Source organism: Haliotis cracherodii, unplaced genomic scaffold (genome assembly GCF_022045235.1).
Source record: "Haliotis cracherodii isolate W230 unplaced genomic scaffold, xgHalCrac1.p SCAF_8, whole genome shotgun sequence".
NCBI lineage: Eukaryota > Metazoa > Mollusca > Gastropoda > Lepetellida > Haliotidae > Haliotis > Haliotis cracherodii.
The window spans coordinates 47,928,854-47,950,651 of record NW_027266341.1 but is presented as its reverse complement, the minus strand read 5'-3'; the positions used below and the strand labels follow the sequence as shown (position 1 = coordinate 47,950,651).

Here is a 21,798-nt window from a genome sequence, read left to right as displayed (position 1 = left end):
CTCAGTACCCACCCGACCCAAGTACCCGAGTTACCCGTCCCAGCCCTAGTAGATGCTGTCCATCAGTTTGTGATGTACTCAATTGACTGGTTGATTAAGGCTCGTTCTTGTACAGTAGTTTTTTATGCAAACAGATTTTGCTTTTTTTGTGATATTTGGTTAGGTGGTAACATTTCTGCAAAACCTGAGTTGGTATCAGGCTGGGTTATTGTGAAACTTTATAAAGATTACTTTTGAAAATTGAATCTGTATTGGAAGTGTATTGTATATCTTAACATTGAGTGCACATTTGAAATGAATTGGTGCATTGTGACACCCCTATTATATATATATACTTATGAAACGCACAAAAGGTCATGGAGATAGCATCTGTTTGGGTAAGAAGATAATGATATTTGAAATAATCAAATGGGCTGGAAACACCACACCTATCCAAAAAGATCAATGTGTAAAATATATGTGGACAAATAATCTAGAGCTTGTTTCATAGTTAGTTTGGTCACAGACTTGTATAATATGTTATATAGGTCCGTGGGTTGGTTCAAGCATTACTTACTGAATCTAGATCAGATGCCCCACCCATGGAGAACCCCCAGGCAGACTGGTTTATGTGACTGTTCGATTATTACAGTCACATCAGTGTGGTAGTTGGCAGAATGACATGACCATCACCTAGGCACACAACACATGTACTCACACATGCAGCCATGGCAGCAAAACTTCTTTGTAGACGAAGGAAGAACAGTTTGCCAAAGTGCAGTAAGACTATGCCTTGTTAATCTGTGTGTGTGTGTGTGTGTGTGTGTGTGTGTGTGTGTGTGTGTGTGTGTGTGTGTGTGTGTGTGTGTGTGAGTGATGGATGTTTAATGCTACGGCAGGCTGCATGGTATTTAGTGTAACACTGGATGTTACATGTATTGCGCTTTGTGTCTTGTGTTTCTGTAAAGTATAGCCAGAGATTTAGCTTGGATTCCAAATTAAGTGCCTTTGTCTAGCAAATTTGAAAAAAAAGTGATATTGTTCAAAATTCAATTTTTTTTAAATTCCTCTTTTCAAAAACATGCTGAATTCTGAGAATTAGGAAATTAGATTCAAATTTGGTATTTCTACTGTCATTTGCTACAGAATTAAATTAAGGACAATTATCGGCCTCTGGTTTGCCTAAATCCCTGAGCTTATTCATGTAGGCAAATGTATATTTAGTAGTGATAAATGTGGCAACCACAGACATTTTATGATACGTCACATACTTTGTCATCTATTTTCTGTAGTCTTTTGATTTTGCTGTTGGTAAACATCACCATTTTCCTTTAAAATTATTTGTATGCTCCAACATGTTCAATATAGGCCTATCCTTGAGAGAAAACAACCCGGGTCAACGAGAACCTTTGTCCACACTGATTCTATTTGGCATTCATCATGTTCATGTAGCCAGGTAGCGATTAGATTGTAAACAACTTATATCCTTATGAACAGGAGTTTTAGGTCAAAGGTGATGTGATGTCTGTGCAAAATATATTTCATATAAGGGAAAATCTTTCAAAATATCTGGTTGTCATGGTAGTTTCCTTGTTTTGTACTCCACAATGTGTAGTCAGTGTCCATTATGAGGGCATGTTTGGCCAAGTGGTGTTAAATCTCTGTGCAAGGTTGCATCTTTCATATCTGCTGTGTTAGAATTTGGAGATGGACCTAATAAGAGGCAGTATATCTGTAGAGTATGTAGGCTATTGATAGATCTGTGTACACACAAGTGTTTGTGTGAAAAGTCTGAAAGATACCTAAAATTTAACAAGACTCTTCACACAATTTTTTCACTGAATTTGATGTTATTTTGACATCTAGAATGAAGCATTCCTAAGTGTGATGGTAGAATTCCAGATTGTTACCCATGATGCACCTTGGTCTGCCAGTTCTTGTGTGTTTCACCCAAGTAGCAATCATGATCATCATCGGTTACATCACACTGGCTTTCCTCCCCCAGTACAAGCTCTCAGGCCATGCACTGTTAGAAACTGATAGTTTATAATGATGACATATAACAAAACCCTTAAATATAGCCAATTTCTACTAGTCCTCATGATACCTTAACTGTTGGGCAGTTGTTTGGGCAATTTCTATCGCTGCCATGGTGTGACAGAGTGTATTGGAAGCAGTGTGAAACTCACTCATTCACCCTGTCTGTCTGGGTCATTGCTCACACTATCAATCACTGGTGCTTTGCTTTGTCATGGATTGATTACATGACGAGTACTGAATTTACCCTGTCTGTCTGGGTCATCAGACAGACGGTAAGTTCAGTAATCGTCAAGTAATCAATCAATGACAAAGTAAAGAACCAGTGATTGATAGTGTGAGCAATGACCCAGACAGACGGTAAGTTCAGTAATCGTCAAGTAATTAATCCACGACAAAGTAAAGAACTTTGTCATGGATTGATTACTTGAAACATTACCATGGCTACGGGATGATATCACTCACTCATTCATTCCATGAGGGACAACTGGTTACTCCAGACACAACAAATGATCCGGAAACAGCAGGCCAGCATTCCTGATCAGTCGTTGTTTGTTGCAGCTAATACATGTATTGGTGATGAGGAAACCTGCAGGATGAAATGTCAAACATTCCACAGATTAAGTGAACATGCTGAATACATCATTTATCAAAATTGCTTATGATATAATTACAGTGAGCTTATTAAGTTATGGCTGATTGGGTGTCTCAGCTGGAGAGCTTTAACAGAGAAACTTGCAACAAGCAGTACAGGCACTTTATTAGATAACGCTTCATCAGTGAGGAGTTATAATTACATAACTCGTGTCCCAGTTGAGTTAGCAGCTGGATATAATTGTCTTGTCAAACTGTTTTAGTTGTCCCATCCATCAATGTATTTGTATGAGTCATAATCTCATATTAAGATTAAGAGATTATGTTAGGTTATTCATGTGTTCGTTGAGTTGATCTCTGCATACTGAGGTTGATCATGCATGCAAACAGTCTGATGATAGTCTCCACATACCACTGTGGGTAGCCTTGGCATACCACAATATAGCATGTATGCAAACAGAGTCTGTCTGCATAACCGTTGTCCTGGTTGCCATGGTTATTGTTGTATAGGTATGATGAGAAAGTTTAGTTTTGTAAACATAGATACGTTTTCATTCCTAGATGGTGCCCGGCCACCAATGGAATCTGACTTGCTGCTGAAGTTTCCATGGCGACCTAACAACACTGGTACAGAGGAAGGCAAACCTGGGGAGTATATTCTTCGCAGCCTCTTTCTGGAGTTCTGTCGCCTGTCGGAGAAGAAGATTGAACAGGTTCTTGCGGAGCCCCTGGTAAGTTAAACAGTATTCTACAGATCATGAACATAGGAAGTTTAATTTAATTGAGTATAATTGTGATAAGGGGATTGTTTGATTGACATTCTAGCATGTCTAGAAGGCGGTGGGTAAATAGGAAATGTACATCTTTATGGATAACAACTTCTGGTTATTTGCATATAGTGAGTGACCTTTCGATGTACAGTAAACTTCTTTTATGACAAACACGTTTATAGCAAACTGACAGATGTAACAAACTTTTTGGTGAGTTTATTTTGCTGTTTGTATGATTATAACGAACTACAGTTAAAACAAACTAAAATTAGTGGTCCCTTTGAGTTCGTTATACCGTAGTTTACTGTAGTTAGAAACATCGAAATGTCACTATATACAATAAAAAAGTTGTTATCCATAAAGTTGTATGTTTTCTAATAAGGGGATGTTTTCAGTTATGATAGAATTATTTTGGGCTGAATGTTAACTATCATATTGATAAGAATGAGAATGGGATTTTGTCCACCTTTTTATATGTTTCTGTGACTGAATTAGCATGGCTAGGAAATAACATCCAGGAAACATTTCTGTTGAGAATTTCTGGGAGAAGTGGCAGTGTGGTCATCGTCTGCCTGATAAATCGACTGTTCTTGTGTTTCATGATTTTTTTGTTTCCAGGAACGTCCACTGTCCAACTCACTAAGGAGGGGTGAGGATGCCTTGTTTGACCAGGTGGGTGTGGCAGGGTGGGAATCTCTGAGATTAATTCAGGATTTGAAATAAACATGTCCACTAGTCCGAGACTAGAACCAATAAGGATGGACCAGTGATATTTCCTTGAGGGCTACCACTTTAACCATTAGTTTGATGGAAACTGTGATTGGTTTTCTGGCTCTGATTGTGCAATTGAACATCATCCTGTTTCAGTTGTAGTACCCTACCACATGCTCATCAATGTTGAGAATTGAGGATAACTTGGAACTCTGTCTATTTCATTATATGATCATGATGATGTTTAACAATGTTTAAGGAGTAAACATTTGGTCGTGGCAGAATCTTATTGGCATAATGATGTGATAGTTTCTGTAGCTCATGTCAAACTACAGATAACTTGCTATTTTGATATGATCCCCAGGACTTGTGAGTTGTCTATTTTACTACATGTTGTGTACATTTGATAGTTTATCGAAAAGTTTTGTCAAAGTATCAGCATCATGATAAAAAGGATCTGTTGTCCTCCATTTCTTTTTTAATGATGGATTTTGACCACTATCCCTGTACGCCAGATCCTCGGTGACCGTCTCCGTGGTCTAGTGGTAGAGCGTCCGCCCGGAGAGCAAAGGTCCGGGGTTCGACCAAAAGACATTAAAAGATGGTACTTGTTGTTACCCTGCCTGGCGCTCGGCATTAAGGGGCTAAAAAAAAGACTGGTTGTCTTGGAGTCAGTATACTGTGTCTGAGTTGGGTATTCATGTTAAACTGCGTCATGGTATCTCAGTGAGCTAGCACTATAAATCGGCATCAGTTCGGACTAGTACAAGCAGCCACACACATGCATGCACATCACTATATAAGTGCAATAATCTTAACTCCATTCCACTTCACATCACTTCAGATCCTTGGTGCTCTGGGCTGTGTTGCTGAACAGAGTCTGCCATCCATCCTGCGGACACTGTTTGTCTGGTACGACCGACAGACTCGTGGCGATGAGGCAATGCAGCAGGACTCCAGACAGCGACACAGGAGCAAGGGGTAAGGCAGGGGGAGGGGAGTGACAGGGAGGATAGATGTGTGGTTGAGATGACTAGTTGGTGGTGGGTGGATGGGGGGCCTCAATTAATGGCAAGGAAGCCATGGAGCTGGATATGTCACAGACACAAGGGGTAGGGCAGTGTGTATGGGTAGGGCAGTGTGTGTGGGTAGGGCAGTGTGTGTGGGTAGGGCAGTGTGTGTGGGTAGGGCAGTCTGTGTGGGTAGGGCAGTGTGTGTGGGTGGGGAAGTCTTAGTGGGTAGGGCAGTCTTAGTGGGTAGGGCAGTCTTAGTGGGTAGGGCAGTCTGTGTGGGTGGGGAAGTCTGTGGGGGTAGGGCAGTCTGTGTGGGTGGGGAAGTCTGTGTGGGTAGGGCAGTCTGTGTGGGTGGGGAAGTCTGTGTGAGTGGGAAGGTCTGTGTGGGTAGGGCAGTCTGTGTGGGTGGGGAAGTCTGTGGGGGTAGGGCAGTCTGTGTGGGTGGGGAAGTCTGTGGGGGTAGGGCAGTCTGTGTGGGTGGGGAAGTCTGTGGGGGTAGGGCAGTCTGTGTGGGTGGGGAAGTCTGTGGGGGTAGGGCAGTCTGTGTGGGTGGGGAAGTCTGTGTGGGTGGGAAGGTCTGTGTGGGTAGGGCAGTCTGTGTGGGTAGGGCAGTCTGTGTGGGTAGGGCAGTCTGTGTGGGTAGGGCAGGCTGTGTGGGTAGGGCATTCTGTGTGGGTAGGGCATTCTGTGTGGGTGGGGAAGTCTGTGTGGGTAGGGCATTCTGTGTGGGTAGGGCATTATGTGTGGGTAGCGTTGCAACCTTCATCAGTTGTATAGCACTACTCTCTTTACAATATATTTAAGCAATTACATTGAAACTGTTCATTTTTATTATCTTGGATTTCATTTTATGTCTCAGTGGTTTGTCTGTACCAGACTGGACTCCTGTTTGTTTGCTTTACTTCTGTTGCATCTATAACTGCCTGGTGTTGCAATCCTCCCCATGTAGGAAAATCACTGTCAATGATAGGAGTACAGAACTTTATGATGGATGTAGCGTCTTCAATTTCATGAAATCCATAATCTTTTATACATCACTTAACTGATGTAATAACTGTAGTTCATTATAAGCATACATACAGCATATAAACAACATATGGTCGGGACTAAAAGATATGTTTGTTATATCAGTCAGTTCGTTATAAGCATAGTTTACTGTATTTCTATTATTGAGTTTTTGTATTGTTTTAGTTGAGTTTAGGCAAAGCCTTGAAGGTTGTGGTTCTAGAACACATAATACATAATACCAGCCCATGATACACGATAAACATACTTATTCTTCCAGGAGCAAAGACTTCCTGTGTGAAAGGAGAGATGTAAGTTTTCCAAGACTATTCTTTGTACTTTTAGAATCTGATCAACTTACCACAGTGATAATCACAACAATAAATGTCCTGAGACATCCTGAAGCTTAGCTACACGAGTGAAAGGAAGAGAATACATGATGCTCAGCAGAATGAATAATCAGCAATCATACACTTCATATGATCGCGATATGTTTTAAATGTTTGCTATTCATGAATTTGTAATGCCATGTTGATTTCGACCGTCTCCGTGGTCTAGTGGTAGAGCGTCCACCGGGAGAGCGGACGGTCTGGAGTTCAACCCTCGGCCATGTCATACCAAAATACGTTAACAGATGGTAGTTCTTGTTACCCTGTCTGGACCTCGGCATTAAGGGGCTGAAACAAAGACTGGTCGGCTCGGAGTCAGTATACTCAGGATCTGAGTGGAGTATTCATGTTAAACTGCGGCATGGTATGTCAATGGGCCAGCACTGTAAATCGGCATCATACCGGCATGCACATCGCTATATAAGTGCAATATTCTTGGACGCGACAATAAACCCCATTTCACCTCACCTCACCATGTTGATTTCAGCTTGCTGTGGAGTTTGTATACTGCCTGGTCCTGATCGAAGTGCTCTCTAAGGTAGGTTCAACTCTCAGTATGCAGTATTGAGGTTTTCTGTACCATTGATAAACACTTGACATAGCAGTTGACTAATGTAATGATTCCTATAATTTGTTACGACCGCCTCTGTGGTCTAATGGTAGAGCATCCACCCGGAGAGCGGTAGGTACAGGTTTCGATCCCTGGCCGCGTCATACCAAAAGACGTTAAAAGATATTACTTGTTGTTACCCTGTCTGGTGCTTGGCATTAAGGGGCTAAAAACAAGGACTGGTTGGCACAGTGTCCGTATATGGTGTCTTGAGTGGGGTATTCATGTTAAACTGCGGCATGGTATCTCTAGCACTATAAATCGGCATCAGTCCGGACTAGTACAAGCAGCCACACTTACACACACATGTGCATGCACATCGCTATATAAGTGCAATAATCTTTGGCGAGACGCCAAGCCCAATTTAACCTCAACTATTATTTGTTACATTTAATCAAACATTGCTGATGTTGATAGGATTGTTATGTGGTGGGATCTTTCAGTATACCGGTATTGTCAATCACATGAATAGTTCATGTGACATTACCTTGATGGGTTTAAAATTTTCAAAAGCCTAGTCCTACTTGCGGTGTGGATAATGTAGACCATATTTGACCTTATTCTATTGGGTTTGCAGTTTACATACCACCCAGGTCATGACGACCTGGTGAGCCACATCATCAAACAGGCGTTCAAGCACTTCAAGTACAGAGATGGGTAGGTTACCAGCTTGGTCAGGCATTTTGTGGGAACATGCCAATATATTTGAAATCTTTCAGTCATGACTGAGATCCTGCTGCATTAAATATTGCTCAAACCTATGTTGATGATTTTTAGAGGTGATGCTATTCCAGCGCATAAGTGAGATATGTTTGTCATGTGTATGTTGTATCTGTGGAGTTGAACAAGAGGTGGAAATATTGCCTTAAGTTACAGTTGAGGAAATTTCACCTTAATGGATCTCTCTCAGCTTGTGCAGAGGGGTGGGGTTTGTACCATCATGTGTCTAGTCATGATAATGCTGTTGGTTAGAATTGGTCCCTGCAATCTGTGCTAGTTGTTTGAGGCAACTTCATGGTAGTGGTCATCTTCAGTGACTTTGAGTGTGCTCATATCATCAGTCACTGGATTGTCTGGTCCAGATTATTTACAGGCCGTCCTCATATAGAGGGGTTATTGCTGACAACAAACATACAAGCAAACAGACAAACTGACACTATCTGTTTTCCTTCAGTCTGCAGACCAACCCCAATGCAGCCAATGTGAACACTATCGCAGACCTCTATTCTGAGGTGGTCGGAGTGCTAGCACAGTCCAGGTATGTCAGTAGGAAGATTTGCTCATCTTTGTTCTTTTTGTACTTTGGGTTCTGTGAATGAACACCTGACTTGAATCACTGCTGTCATTCGTAAATGCCTGTTCAAAAGGTATGATTACTTAACACTATAAATCTTGAAATAAATGCGTCTCCACATTAATACGACTGCTGACCCATGGCCCATAATGCAACTCAGTATCAATGCGACTCCCGTCACCCCATCCCCAGTTGAATGATACATATCCTTACCTTAATCCAATCAAGGGGCGGTCGGGTAGCCTAGTGGTTAAAGCTTTCGCTCATCACGCCGAAGACCCGGGTTCGATTCCCGACATGGGTACAATGTGTGAAGCCCATTTCTGGTGTCCCCCGCTGTGATTTTGCTGGAATATTGCTAAAAGCGGCGTAAAACCATACTCACTCACTCACTCACTCACTAATCCAATCAAACAGCAAATAGCACTGCTTATTAGTGCTGAGTAGAGCACTCCCATAAAAACAATAAACAGTTTATATATTTACTCTGTTGACTGGCATTAAGGAAATTCAAAGGCGATGCAATATGTGAAAAAAACAACAGTTCACTGATTGGTATGCGGAGCTTGACACAAGTGGGTAGAACTCTTGCCCCCATCAGTGATAACTCACCGGATGCCCATTGTGTAATTCCTATTCTTTGAATGAGATTTTTATATGCTTGTCACGGCTGCTGCTCAATAAACTGTGTTTGTGTTTGTGTTTGTATTCAAGTTGGTATTTCCACTATCCAATGTGGATATCCGTGAGGCTGTCTTATTGTTGATTGTCATTTTGGAGACATAAGTTAGTTAATGAGAGCAAAGACCACTCGCATTTTTCGCATGTAATTCACGCTCACATTAATTTCAAGATTTACAGTATTCCCATTTCAAAAGTTCTGGTGTAAGAATGAATTGAGAGCATGTCACCCTACAGATGTGACGGGATAGCATGTTTGCAGGAACTTGATCATGTCGATGGTAACACCTCGATGAAAAACGTACCTGCCTTGAATAAAGGCCTGTGCCTAAAGGTTCTTCTGAAATGAATAATCTTCTGATGCTCAGTGAAGTATTATGTCTATAAATATGAACCAAATTTTGAAATATCTTCAAGTAGTTCTGAAGTCCCTGTTTTTGAAAGAGGCATTAATGTGACTGAATTGTTGATCTTGCCTAGTATGTGGACCATACTTGCCATTTGTTGTGAATGTAGACCGATGTTTTGGCAGATTCCAGGCAGTGAGGAAGACATTCCTGAGTGAGTTGAAGGAGCTCAAGCTGAGAGACCAAACTCCCTACACAGCCCAGAGCATCATCAGCCTTCTGATGGGACTCAAGTTCTTCAGGGTTAAGGTAAGGCTCCATACACAGCCCAGAGCATCATCAGCCTTCTGATGGGACTCAAGTTCTTCAGGGTTAAGGTAAGGCTCCCTACACAGCCCAGAGCATCATCAGCCTTCTCATGGGACTCAATTAACCCCAATTCTACCATGAATTTGGAATTTACTCGATTCTGATTGGTCAATCAGAGGCTATTAAATCACAATAAACCCCCTCTGATTGAAACAGCTGGTTTGACGGCCGCATCACCGCGGAAGCTAATATTCATAGAATAGTACTATTTTGAGTCATTGTCAGTAGGCATATTTAAATATTTATATCTACAATTACAGGTTACAAAATGCACAGATGCGGTTACTACAATATTCAAAGGATGTGTGGCAATACATTTCGTGCAGAAAAACATGACAGAAATCAACAAAGGGAATGTATTTACGTTTTGGAGACAACAGAGGGCTTGAAATTTTGGCGCTTTTCTATATACGACTGTGACGTCATATCTTTTGCGTCACAATGAGCGATATGATGTCATAATGGTGACGTGCGATGTAGAGCGAAAGCCTTGCAAAGCTTGCTTTGTTTTCTTTAGGGATGCCCCCTAATGTTAGATTACCAAGTTGCCGTGCTTATATGCTTTCAATGCCTGTCATATGTTCGAGTGAAGTATTACAGCCTAAACAAACTGCTTGAGTATATACAGCACCATATTTTGTTCGGTGATTCCGTATTTCAGATCGATAACCCACTCAAAACACTGAACTCAACCTATGCCACTTCACTCAGTATATTTGCTAACACCAAAGAGTTCGCGTTTTATTTAGTCATGGTAGAATGGAGTTAAACATACTGTGTTTTCAATGTAGAGCTAGGTTACCTGTAGATTTAACCGCGCTAAATTTAACATTTGAAACCTCACGCTGCGCGTTTGGTTCCAAATTCAATTTAGCGGGGTTAAATCTACAGGTAACCTAGCTCTACATTGAAAACACAGTATGTTTATCTCCTAATTAACGATACCAGAGAAATTGTTAGAGCATTATTCACAGAATACATGTCTCATTCACTAAGAATGGTAGATCAATTGATTCCATTCCTCCTACATCAGTTGCTTTGTACGAGCATGTCAAAAGAGCTGCATTTCAAGCTGGCCACTGTTGGGGACGAAGTCTGGTGTCCGAAACAGACCTTCCCACACCAACTGAGCGAGGATGAAAATATTTGGAATGTCATTACCTACAACTGAGCCAAGTGTCATGCATTTATCACAAAGTGCACAATTTTTCACGAAATGGCTCCACTGATAACCAATATGATAGTTGTGGAGTGTTTTGGCAGTATTTGTTGTTTTTGCTACCAAGGCCTTCCTTTGTTCTAGATGCACCCTATAGAGGACTTCGAAGCGTGTGTGTCATTCCTGCAGGAACTGGGCCACTACTTCGTGGAGGTGAAGGACAGGGACATCAGACATGCCCTGGCTGGACTGTTTGTGGAGATCCTTCTGCCTGTAGCTGCTGTGAGTGTCATATGTTGTGGACATGTGTAGTTACAATGGCTGGCTCCAGGGTTCGGAGTGGAGAGGCAGCACTCATAGTTTGATTTTACTCATTTATGTAAAGCCCTTTATCTGTAACCATGTGATGCTATGGTGAATGGGGTGGTGCGGTAGCCTAGTGGTTAAAGCATGAACCTGTCATCCCAAACACTGGGGATCCATTCCATGTAAACTCTTGATATATTGTGGCTGTCACACACACCCATTGTTCATCTTCAGACTGCCAAGAATGAGGTGAATGTGCCAGTGCTGAAGAACTTTGTAGAGTTGCTGTACACTCTGTCTATAGACATGACCACCAAGAGGAAACACACACTGGTGAGTGAATCTGTTGCCATAGAAACACAATGTCATATTCAACACAATAGTAAAAGTCAGGAAATCGCTGCACAATAGAGTTCAATGTCTACATTATTCTTGTGCAACAGTAATGGATCTAACATGATGTGGTCGGTGAATAACTACAGAACAGTCCTTTGTAATGTGACCTTTTCACAATTGTTAATGACATTACTCATAATAATCGCGACCCATGAAGATCTGGGGTAGAATAGGTCTTCAGCAACCGATGCTTGCAGTAAAAAGCGAATATGCTACTAGACAGGATCCGACTGACTTGGCTGATGCATGCGTGGATCGATGCTCATGACCTCAATCACTGGATTGATCCAGTCTGGATCAGACTGGTCCAGGCTCAATTATTTACAGGTCGCTGTCATATAGCTGGAATGTTGCTGAGTGCGGCGTTAAATAATAAACAAACAAACAAACAAACAAACAAACAAACAAACATGCATAATAATAATCGTAAAATAAAAAAATAATGATTGAAAATGCATTGTGTCAATTTTATCATGTATACCTCTTGTGTCTGAATGTTGCAGGTGCATTCAATCTGTCTGAGACAGTTTGTGAAACACCTCTTCGGATTGATCATGAAATATGTTCTTCTTGGAAGACTTAGTCTTGGAGCTGTTGTCTTTCTGTGTGTCAGTCCCCTGTTGTGTTTCAGCACCTGTTCCCGCTGGTGACCTGCCTGCTGTGTGTCAGTCACAAACAGTTCTTCCTCAACAACTGGCCCTACTTCCTCACCATGTGTCTGTCTCAGCTGAAGAATAAGGACACCAAGATGTCCCGAGTTGCCCTCGAGTCTCTCTACAGGCTGCTCTGGTAGGTGCCCACTGGCAGTCATTGTAACCTCCACACTGCACTGTCAGCAATATGTTACAGCTGATGTGATGACTTTGTGTTCATGTTGTCATGTTGTCATGTTGTGCTGGTATGCTGTGTTGCTGTGGTGATGTCATTACCTTCAGAAGGCGCAATCCTGTGTTGCTAGGGTTATGTTATAACAAACTAAAGGTGGAATGCTGTGTTGCTAGGGTGATGTTATAACAAACTAAAGGTGGAATGCTGTGTTGCTAGGGTGATGTTATTACCTACTGAGGAGGGAATGCTGTGTTGCTAGGGTGATGTTATAACCTACTGAAGGTGGAATGCTGTGTTGCTAGGGTGATGTTATAACAAACTAAAGGTGGAATGTTGTGTTGTCAGGGTATACATGGTGAGGATCAAGTGTGAAAGTAACACGGCCACACAGAGCAGACTACAAAGCATCGTCAACAGTCTGTTCCCCAAGGGGTCCAAGATGGTCACACCCAAGGAGACTCCCCTCAACATCTTTGTCAAGATCATTCAGTTCATTGCCAAAGTAAGTTGTAGGATTAGTTAACTACTTCTGAATGCATCCATGTTACTCCTTGATACGACTAGGTTAATTGGAGGAGTCCTATAACATGCCATTACCTTGCACCTATCTACACACCCTAATATCATTTAGTGTATTTGCATTTTGGCAGAAACATTAAAAAGTAATTACATTATGACCCATTTTGAAATGGTTTTGTACTAAAATAAAAATTGCAGTTTTATTTAAATAGTGATTATCTCTTCTCATATGGCAAATAAATCGTTAAGTGTACACATGGTGTAGATGGATTGGCTTTCGCTAAGAACATCAACACATAATATGCATTTCTTCCTGCAGGAGAGACTTGACTTTGCCATGCGGGACATCATCTTTGACCTTCTGTGTGTTGGAAGGAACTTCAAGTTTCTCACCCCAGAGGTATGGGTTTCACCACTCCCTGCTTGATAGCAACTCGGAATGTTACAACTACTGGCTTGCAATCTCATTACAATCAAATTTTAGTTCCCGCTTCCGCTAAACAAACATCTGAGGACATCCCATTGTGAGTCGCGTCAGATCGACCTTGCGCAAACTTTGACCGGCCAATGGATTGACTAATCAGAAGGGAGCTTTCTCATGCTTTACGGCACTAATTTCAACTTTCTCGTGCTTTACGGCACTAATTTCAAATTGGGGACTACATTTCGAAACATATTTTGACAAAGTCTCGATTGCAAATTTGAAACCTGAACAAAAGAACATTCTGGAATGGCTAATAGATGGTCTGGACTCTATGGATTCTGTCGTTTAACCCGAAATAGTCGTTCAGAATACCCCGTGTTAAAGTTTTCGAGGTTGCATGATTAGAAATCACATTCCGACTGTCACTTTCATAATCTGGTAAGTGAATGTCTGATTAGTCGGATAAAAGGTCGTTCTGATGTGACCCCTAATGGGATGTCTTCAGATCCTTGTTTAGCGGTAGCAAGAACTAAGGTCTGATTTTAATGAGATTGACTGGCTTGAACATTTAGAAATGGCGCTTTGTGCTGACTTTGGTTTTGTTTTAGTTTATTTATCTTTCACATGTCACCTGGCAGCAAACATTATATAGTGTCACCTGGGACCTTTTGTAGAATGTTTTGAGCTTTCTCTCCTGTCTGTCACTTTAATGAACAATCGATACAGCATCAACATTCTTTGTTACCGATACTTCGATTTTGCAGTATATGATGACATCACTCCTTTATTTCCAAGCAAATAAACCTACCAATTTTTCATAGACCTGAGATATTGTCTGACCTTTGAATAATTATGGACAGGTGTATCAATTAGGATGTGTTTCTGTCTCCAGAGAATGAGCATAGGTTTACGAGCCTTCCTGGTGATTGCTGACAGTCTCCAGCAGAAAGATGGCGACCCACCGATGCCGCAGTCGACAGGGACCCTCCCATCAGGTAGCACTGTGAGGGTCAAGAGACAGTTCCTGAACAAGATGCTGTCTGACCCCATGGCCAAGTCCATCGGCCTGTCACAGTTCTATCCACACATCCGCAAGACATTTGATGCCATGTTGAGAGCCCTTGACCTCCAAGTTGGTCGACCTCTCCTGCTAACCAAGGCAGAGAATGCCAACAAGGAACCCGATGAGATGATTGTGTAAGTCTCCTACAGGAATTGTATGCCTATATTTGCTGGTATCAAGTGTTGATAGATATTACATGTAAATTAGAGTCTGACTGGACCTTCTTTGGTGCAGATCTTAGTGGTAAAATCAAAGATTTAAAAAATGAGTCATGTTCAATTTCTTGCGTGGAGAACTATATTGATGATGATTAAGAAGAAGAGATCAATTTCAGTAGATTGCCTTTAACCATTGCTTACTGGAAGGACCGAACAAATTTAACTTTCATCCGGTGATATCCAAGCTTAAAGGCTGGACAGAGGATATGCATTGAGTCAAACATGTAATGGAAACTACAGAACTTAACCAAAAGTTGAACTGATTGATGTTTTTTATTATAGCGGTGATCGTAAGCCTAAGATTGACCTGTTTCGGACATGCATTGCTGCCATCCCACGGTTGATACCAGATGGAATGAGTAGCCAGGAAATAGTGGAGGTGCTCACCAGGCTTACTGTCCATGTGGACGAGGAACTCAAGGGGTAAGTCACTGGGGTTACCGGCCATGTGGACGAGGAACTCAAGGGGTAAGTCACAGGGGTCACTGTCCATGTGGACGAGGAACTCAAGGGGTGAGTCACTGGGGTCACCGTCCATGTGGATGAGGAACTCAAGGGGTAAGTCACTGGGGTCACCATCCATGTGGATGAGGAACTCAAGGGGTAAGTCACTGGGGTCACTGTCCATGTGGACGAGGAACTCAAGGGGTAAGTCACAGGGGTCACTGTCCATGTGGACGGGGAACTCAAGGGGTAAGTCACTGGGGTCACCGGCCATGTGGACGAGGAACTCAAGGGGTAAGTCACAGGGGTCACTGTCCATGTGGACGAGGAACTCAAGGGGTAAGTCACTGGGGTCACCGTCCATGTGGATGAGGAACTCAAGGGGTAAGTCACTGGGGTCACCGTCCATGTGGATGAGGAACTCAAGGGGTAAGTCACTGGGGTCACTGTCCATGTGGACGAGGAACTCAAGGGGTAAGTCACTGGGGTTACCGTCCATGTGGACGAGGAACTCAAGGGGTAAGTCACTGGGGTCACAGTCCATGTGGACGGGGAACTCAAGGGGTAAGTCACTGGGGTTACCGTCCATGTGGATGAGGAACTCAAGGGGTAAGTCACTGGGGTTACCGTCAATGTGGATGAGGAACTCAAGGTGTAAGTCACTGGGGTCACTGTCCATGTGGACGACGAACTCAAGGGGTACGTCACTGGGGTCACTGTCTATGTGGACAAGGAACTTAAGGTGTAAGTCACTGGGGTCACTGTCCATGTGGATGAGGAACTTAAGGGGTAAGTCACTGGGGTCAGCATCCTATGTGGATGATTCTGAAGTAATAAATCTGTTATCATGGTTACACTTTGGAAAGACCTGTTGAAACTGTAACACCCTAAGTGTTCCTGATCTAGATGCTGTCATATATTTCATGGATTTCAGTTTTACAAGGCTTGAGGTCTTCAGGTTGTTTCATGGGTATTGTCCTCATTACAGACTGGCCTTCCAGGGTCTACAGAACCTGATGCTGGAGTCCCCGGCGTGGAAGGAGCATGTTATACATGGTGAGAGGGGCGGGCAGAGTGGGGTCGGCCAATGTGGCTGAGCAGGATGGTTCTTGTGCTTGTTTAATGACTTTGTTTTTACTCTACACTGACTGCTGTTTACATATATGACAAGCTGATGACTGACTATACACTGACTGGACCATGACAACTAGTAATGTTGGTAAAGAAAGAATATTGAAAAACATAGTCTGTCAGTGATATCAATCCCTGTTTAGGGCTTTTTGTGTGGTGAGTAAATGTTGCGCAGTTGAATATTAACTATTGACTAAAATGTGAATTTCTCTTTCTGTTGTATGCGGGGAACTAAACGTGACTCTCTTGATATTGATGCCGTAATTCAGATAATAGATGTGGAAACTAAATGTGAATCTCTTCTTAAAAGGATGACAAAATAAACTAAATATGATTTCAAAGTTTATCAAACCTATCAGTCTATCAATAGTCTAAGCTCCATTAGAGCAAGCTATGATGTGCCCTGTTGCGACGACCTATCAAAAGGAATGGTCTACCTCCATCCAACCTTGATGAGATATAAAACAAATTTGTTGAATGTACGTCCTATTGCCATGACATTTCAATTTATCATGCCAATCTGACAAACGTATGTCCTATCTCAAGTTGAGATATCAAACCAATCTGACCTGAACTCCAGTGAGTCCGATTTGCCTCGTTTTGCACATACTCGGACACACATGCCTTGTCATACTTTTGTTTTCTCCGCAAACGCAAGTTGTGGAGGAGCTAACCTCCTGATTCTATGCAAAATGAGGGGCGGTCGGGTAGCCTAGTGGTTAAAGTGTTTTGCTTGTCACACCGAAGACCCGGGTTCGATTCCCGACATGGGTACAATGTGTGAAGCCCATTTCTGGTGTCACCCGCTGTGATATTGCTGGAATATTGCTAAAAGCAATACTCAAGGTGTACACTCACTCACTCACTCACTCACTCACTCACTCACTCACTCACTCACTCACTCACTCACTCACTATGCAAAATGTGACCACGACAATAAACATTCACACACTCACTCTGTGCTGACAGCAGCGTAAACAGTTACCTTGCTTGTGTGCAGATTAACAGTGTGTATATGCACTGCTTGTAGTTTAGCATGGGCTTCTTTGTAGAACATTGTTTCTGTGTTGTGCAGGATTTGTGCAGTTTGTGCACAAGGACATCTCCGACACCAACACCCACCTGGTGGACGGTGTGCTACGGATGATGATGCAGCTGCTGGTGCAGTGGAAGTCCAACCCTCAGGCCGGCAAAGACATGCACGCTCAGAAGGTGACCACTAGTGTGGGGATGGGCGGTGAGGTGAGGTGAAATGGGGTTTAACGTCGTGTTCAAGATTATTGCACTTACATAACGACGTGTGTGGGTGTGTGTGTGTGTGGGTGTGGGGATGTGTGGGTGTGTGGATGTCGGTGAGTGTGTGTGTCTGTGTGTGTGAGTGTGTGTGTGTGTGTGGGCGGGTGGGTGTGGGGGTGTGGGTGGATGGGTGTGTGGGTGGGGGTGTGTGGGTGTTGGTGTGTGTGTGTGTGGGTGTTGGTGTGTGTGTGTGTGGGTGTGTGTGTGGGTGTGTGGGTGTGGGTGTGTGTGGGTGTGTGGGTGTGGGTGTGTGGGTGTGGGTGTGGGTGTGGGTGGGTGGGTGGGTGTGGGTGAGTGTGTAGCTTGCTTGTACTAGTCTTGACTCATGGTGGTTTTATAATGCTAGCCCTGGGATAACGTGCTGCAGTTTGAATGGATATCCCACTCAGCACCACAATATCAAAAGTGTCCTTCAGCACTGTACCCATTCTGCATCACTTAAGTCTTTCTTTCCACATGAATCGAAGATGACATGCCACGTTGGAACTTAATACTGTTGACATTGACATCAAGCCTTACTTTGAACCTTTGTACCTTGTGTGTTGCAGCAGGACAAGCCCCCGGGGGACCAGCAGACCTCCAACAACCTGGCCAGTCAGGTGATGAGTCTGGGGGTGCTGCATGAGGTGGAGGGGCTCGCCCTCGTCATGATGTGCAGCTGCAGAGTCGTAACACGCAAACTCTCCGTCCATCTACTCAAGGAAGTCCGCAACATCTTCAACTCCTACCGTGTTTCTCAGGTTGGTGGACTGGCTGTGTAGACTTGCTCTTGTCTTGTAGTACAGCAGGCACATACTGAATACATGTTTCTCTGGAGACATGATAGATGAAACATCTTCAGTTTTGTGAAATTCAAATACTATAGGAGAAAACCTCATGGACCCAAGTACTCCCTTAATTATGAAAACAGGTTGTTTCCAGGCTGTTCTCAAGTGCCCAAGCCATGAGCTGAATCAGCCTTGTTCATTGGTCAGTTAGGACTGGTTGTCATGTGACATTGCTACATGTTCTCCTTGCAACTTTTGACTTGTCCTGTACCAGTAGACCAGCACTTGTGTGAAACCCCGTGAAAACCTGAAAAAAAACCCAGTGTTCCTGCTTAGAGAATAGTAGAGATAGTAAACACAAGGGAACACACTCTTGTCTTCCTGTTAACATGTTACTAATTATTTTTATTTTTGAACTTTATTTTCAAGACTTCATTTTACTGGGAGTTGAATGAATAAAACCAAGGTTATAGTCTTTGTCATATTTATACTTGTAGTTGAACCACTTCCAAAACATTTGGTTGTATTCTTCAGTTTGTGGTTTGTTTGATATGGCAGCTGCATGAGGTTCTATTGTAGATGTGCACACCGTGTCTGATAGACGTTATAGACAAAGCCTGCCCTGCCATCCTGGAGAAGCTGCAAGTCTTCCTGCCAGCCCAGGAGAAGGTGAGAACACAACCCACGACCTGATGTCTGGACTGGCAAATAATACAGGAGATACATGATATACATGATGTACCTCAACTTCTGCCCTGATATACATGCCTCCCATGTTGCAGACTCTACTTCATGTTGCCTTTGGGACAAAGAGCTCAGTAACATGACACTGATGTCCATCTTGTGATACTGTCTCTGTTTAGTGTTAAGCCTTGTCAGGAATTGGATTAGCCAAATCTCCCTACATCTGTACTATGTGCTGTGCAGGCAATGTCCTGTCTCTGTCCACCATAGAGCTGTACTATATAATACCTCTGTCCCTGTATTGTGCAGCCCATGTGCTGTGACTGTCCACTATAGACCTGTACTATATAATACCTCTGTCCCTGTATTGTGCAGCCGGTGGTGCTATCCCTGTCTAACCTGGACCTGGCCTGGGTGGTTGAGCGAGCCGCCTCCTGCTGGGTTCCTGCCAACGGAGGTTCGACCCAGGACGGCAACCAGATCAACTACAGCTTCCACCGTATAGACGTCTGGATCCGCTTCATTGCCGGCATCACCTCCAAGGACTACGCTCTGACCAACTGTCCCCACGCCCTGGCTCATGCCTGGCCCTTCGTTTACAACAAACTCAACTCTCTCTTCCCGCTCGTGGATCCAAAGTAAGTCCAGATATATCCTGTTTTAGGTTTATCATGTCTCAAAGACTCCTTTGATTTTATGGTTTGTCTCTATGCTTTTTAGTAACTTGTTCAGCAGAGTGGACATTCAAAGTTAGTATGTTTTATTACCACAGTCCTAACTGTCAACTGTCATTGTGTTTGGGACACGTAAAGGGTCTAGGAATACATTTAAGAGTCTTATTGTCTGCCTATCCAAATGCAATCTCATTAAAATCAGATCTTTTACTTCGAGGCTTTATGTCTCTGCTGGAACATCTGATAAACCGTCCATTGGAAGTCCCATCATGTGACACTGAGTGGAAGATCTGATATTAATGAGATTGATCCACATTGCAGTTTCAGTAGGGTTATATTCCATTAATTCATTACCAACTGTGTCCTTGTTGCTGTTTCCAGTACTCAGACTAATGAAAATCGAGCATCATCCATCCTGCGGTCAGGCAGTAAGAAGGTGACCACCGAGCGAGACGTACACATGCAGCTGTGGCAGAACTATGTCGTCCTGGCCTGTAGCATAGCCCAGCAGGGAACAGTCATTCCCCACCGATGTTCTTCACCAGAGCTAGGGTAGGTGCTGTTGAGGGGACAGTCATACCCTACAAATGTTCATCACCAGAGCTCGTGTCGGTGGTGTTGAGGGGACAGTCATACCCCATCATTTTCATCCACACATCTAGGATAAGACATCTGGTGGTGATTTAGGGAAATTTCCTATCTTGATATGAAATGAATACAACCAAAGGAAGCCAAGTTTCCTCCTGAGCCACTGGAAGGAATCTCTCAATGCCAGAGATTTGAATGTGGTGTTGACATTTTTAGTAGAAACATTTGAAAGGTTTATTATGAAATATATTCAGAGAGATTTGTATTCAGTTAATGAACAGTTTTTCAGCCTCTGAATCTAACAGCAACTTGACATGTACATGAAGTTGTGAGTGAGAGTGTTACTGTTGTATTGTATGCATGCTGCTTGTTCAGCAGTGGATTCCGGGGTAGAATAGCAACCTGCGTTTGTTGTAAGAGGCGACTAAGCGGATTGGGTGGTCAGGCTCTTTAACGTGGTTGATTGTATATCAGCGTTTCTCATGTGTGTGGATCAATGCTCATTATGTTAATCACTGTATTGTACTGTCTGGATTATTTACAGACTGCTAAGATATAGGTGAACGATTGCTGAGTGGTGTTAAACTAAAAACAATCAATCAAAACAATCAATGTTGCAGAAGCTCCTCCCCAGAGAGTGCGACAGGGTCCGACAAGGGGGAGTCCCGCCAGAACAGTGGCAACAGCACCGCCACCAACCTGTTCCGTCTCCTGGTGCCGCTGATGAAGTGTGAGAACTCCGACATGAGGGACACCGTGGTCAATGGGCTGGGATACTGCAACCCTGTTGTCTTCAAGTGAGTGCAAATCCTTGGTGGAAGAATAAAGAATTGACTTTTTGTTTATCTAAGAATTGAATTCACTTTGTTATTATGTGTATGGAGATATAAATGTAATCAACTTCAGATTAGAGTTGCTTCCTTTTAGTTTGACCAGCAACAGGTAGGAAAATGATGACAATGTCAATCCCCGAAATATTATTTAAAGCATTAACATGGCCATAATCTTACAGGGAACTGGCAGAAGAGTTACTGCCCTTCCTGAAGGAGGCGATAGACAAGAAGCAGGACAACCTGCGCCGTCGCCGCAAGAGAGATGTTCTGCGTGTACAGCTGGCACATATATTTGAGCTGATGGCAGAAAACAAAACATTTGCACAGAGGTACGCCAGAGCTTATTTATTTAAGAAATATTAAAACGTCATTAGTGTTTCTCAACAGCTTCTGTAACACATGCGAAATCCATCTAATTTTGACCTGAATACAGTACTCCTGCTGAATGTGTTCACAGTGTATATAGAGTTCATACAAATGTTTCTTTACACAGTGAGTCCGGCATCATCGACAAGGACCGTGGGTGTCTGAGTGGGATGTTCGTGGACTACATCGACGGAGCACGCCAGTACCTGGAGGGAGAGAATGACCGAGACCTGCCCATACTGCAGGAGATCAGGCTGCACTTCAGTGGCTTCATACAGAATCTCATTTGTAACACTCCATGTA

General features: G+C 43.0%; 1 protein-coding gene across 1 annotated transcript in view; it reads left to right on the top strand.

The window, feature by feature from the left end:
- Positions 1 to 21,798, top strand: part of LOC139450592 (protein furry-like) — a 75,632-nt gene that overhangs the window by 5,706 nt on the left and 48,128 nt on the right. The window contains exons 2-25 of the mRNA XM_071232357.1: positions 3,172 to 3,341; positions 3,999 to 4,052; positions 4,936 to 5,072; positions 6,390 to 6,420; positions 6,986 to 7,036; positions 7,686 to 7,765; positions 8,283 to 8,366; positions 9,616 to 9,739; positions 11,103 to 11,240; positions 11,499 to 11,597; positions 12,292 to 12,449; positions 12,834 to 12,990; positions 13,327 to 13,407; positions 14,324 to 14,628; positions 14,995 to 15,135; positions 16,145 to 16,212; positions 17,363 to 17,529; positions 18,132 to 18,323; positions 18,930 to 19,019; positions 19,410 to 19,672; positions 20,090 to 20,260; positions 20,917 to 21,093; positions 21,309 to 21,458; positions 21,623 to 21,795. Coding sequence (XP_071088458.1) covers positions 3,172 to 3,341; positions 3,999 to 4,052; positions 4,936 to 5,072; positions 6,390 to 6,420; positions 6,986 to 7,036; positions 7,686 to 7,765; positions 8,283 to 8,366; positions 9,616 to 9,739; positions 11,103 to 11,240; positions 11,499 to 11,597; positions 12,292 to 12,449; positions 12,834 to 12,990; positions 13,327 to 13,407; positions 14,324 to 14,628; positions 14,995 to 15,135; positions 16,145 to 16,212; positions 17,363 to 17,529; positions 18,132 to 18,323; positions 18,930 to 19,019; positions 19,410 to 19,672; positions 20,090 to 20,260; positions 20,917 to 21,093; positions 21,309 to 21,458; positions 21,623 to 21,795 — 3,261 coding nt within the window. The remainder of the gene's footprint in view (positions 1 to 3,171; positions 3,342 to 3,998; positions 4,053 to 4,935; positions 5,073 to 6,389; positions 6,421 to 6,985; positions 7,037 to 7,685; positions 7,766 to 8,282; positions 8,367 to 9,615; positions 9,740 to 11,102; positions 11,241 to 11,498; positions 11,598 to 12,291; positions 12,450 to 12,833; positions 12,991 to 13,326; positions 13,408 to 14,323; positions 14,629 to 14,994; positions 15,136 to 16,144; positions 16,213 to 17,362; positions 17,530 to 18,131; positions 18,324 to 18,929; positions 19,020 to 19,409; positions 19,673 to 20,089; positions 20,261 to 20,916; positions 21,094 to 21,308; positions 21,459 to 21,622; positions 21,796 to 21,798) is intronic.